At 72.7% G+C, this 1884-nt stretch overlaps 1 protein-coding gene across 1 annotated transcript in view; it reads left to right on the top strand.

Annotated features, from left to right (window-relative positions):
* CROCC (ciliary rootlet coiled-coil, rootletin) overlaps positions 1-1878 on the top strand; it is a gene marked incomplete at its 3' end in the record, with an annotated part of 6007 nt that extends 4129 nt beyond the window's left edge. Inside the window, exons 10-14 of the mRNA XM_085319947.1 lie at positions 250-399; positions 512-711; positions 806-988; positions 1609-1753; positions 1855-1878. Of these exons, the coding sequence (XP_085176073.1) occupies positions 250-399; positions 512-711; positions 806-988; positions 1609-1753; positions 1855-1878 (702 nt within the window). The remainder of the gene's footprint in view (positions 1-249; positions 400-511; positions 712-805; positions 989-1608; positions 1754-1854) is intronic.
* Positions 1879-1884: the final 6 nt, after the last annotated feature.

Genomic DNA, 1884 nt, shown 5'->3' on the forward strand with positions numbered 1-1884 from the left:
GGGAGGCTGCAGCGGGCCCTTTGGGAGGTCGCTCCACTTGGGGAGGCTGCCGTGGGCCCTTTGGGATATCACCCAGGTGGGGGAGGCCACCTGGCGCCCTCGGGTGCCGCTCCGTGCTTGCCCATAGCCCGCGTTGCACCCCGCATTGCTGCCAACGGGCTCTTGCAGCGACGCTGCCAGCATCCTGCCGCGCCTCGCTTTCCCCACCCCACGTCGGGGCGCGCTCCCAGCCCTCCCCCGTCCCCGCAGGCAGTGCTGGCGGACGCGGACGGCGCTGAGCCCCCGTGCCCCCCGCCATCGCCGCCCAGCTCCCCCCACCGCAGCCTGGCGCCCGCTGCCGCTGAGGCCGCCCTGGCCGCCGTGCGTGCCGCCCTGCAGCGGAGGCGGCTGCAGCTGCAGGTGAGCGCGGGACGGCCGCGAGGAGGAGGAGGAGGAGGAGGAAGAGGAGGGAGGCTGCTGAGGCGAGCGCAGTGGGCGCAGAGCCAGGTTTTCCGTTTTCCCTCCCCTCCAGGAGGCCCGGAGCGAGCGGGAGGCCGTCGAGGAGGCGGCGGGGCGCCTGCGGGAGCAGCTGGCCGCCGGGGCGGGCGAGCAGCGGGCGCTGGAGCAGCGGCTCGCCGGCCTGGAGGCCGAGGTGCGGGGCTGCCGGCAGGCTAAGGAGGAGGCCCTGCGCGACGCCGCCCGGCACCGCGCAGCCGCCGAGCGCCTCGGCAGGTAGCCCGCTCCCGGTCCGTTCGTCCGTCTGTCCATCCCCATCTGTCCATCCGTCCGTCCCTGCGTGTGCCCCACCTGCTGCTTTCCGGTGCAGCGAGAAGAGCGCCCTGGAGCAGGCCCTGGGGGCCGCGGAGCAGCGGGCGGCGGCGCTGGCGCAGGAGGCGGCGGGGCTGCGGCAGGCGCAGGCCGAGCTGCAGCGCCAGCACCGGGGGCTGCAGGAGGAGCGCGACGAGGTCGCTGGGGCTGCCGAGCGCACCCGCCGCGAGCTCGAGGACAGGTAGGCGCTGGGGGTGAGGGCAGCCTGCGACCCCCCYGTCTGGGTCCCTGCAACCCCCCCCTCTGGTGCATGCAACCCATCCCAGGTGCATGCAACCCCCCTATCTGGGTCCCTGCAACCTGCCCCCCAGGTGCATGCAACCCCTCAGGTGCATGCAACTGCCTCTCCCATCTGGGTCTCTGCACCCCTCCCCCCAGGTACATGCAACTTCCCCATTTGGGTCCATGCAACCCACCCCCAGGTGCAGGCAACTGCCCATCTGGTCCCTGCCACCTGCACCCTTAGTGCATGCAACCCCCCACAAGTTGCATGCAACCCCCCAGTGTGGATCCCTTCAATCTCCTTATCTGGGTCCCTGCAACCTCCCCCCACCCCATTCCATGCAGCCCCTCCCAGGTGCACGCACCTCCCTCCCCCCCATCTGGGTCCATGCAACCCTCCCAGGTGCGTGCAACTCCCTCTGGGGCCTGCAAAACCCTCCCTGCATCCCTGCAAGCTCTGCTGCATGCCACATCCCTCCCATATCTGGGTCCCTGACCCCTATATCTGGGTCTCTACCCCCCCACACCTGGCTCACTGCCACCCCYGACACTTGCCCCCCGCCCCGGTGCTGCGGGCAGCCGGCGGCTGCAGGAGCAGCTGGAGGAGGAGGTGTCACGGGCGCGCGAGGAGCTGCTGCTGGCGCAGGAAGCCCAGAGCCGCGCGGCGCTGGAGGCCGAGGTGGCGCAGGGCGAGCGGGACCAGCTGGCCGTGGCGCTGGGCAAGGTACAGTGCCGGCATCCGTCCCCCCAACACACCCCAACACCCCGCGGCAGGGCGGCCGGGCTGAGCCCCGAGGCCGCTCGGTGCAGCGATGGCCCCCGCAGGCGGAGGCGAGCGGCGGGGAGCTGGCGGCA

Source organism: Rhea americana, unplaced genomic scaffold, assembly GCF_003343005.1.
Source record: "Rhea americana isolate MKP2758 unplaced genomic scaffold, rheAme1 scaffold_603, whole genome shotgun sequence".
NCBI lineage: Eukaryota > Metazoa > Chordata > Aves > Rheiformes > Rheidae > Rhea > Rhea americana.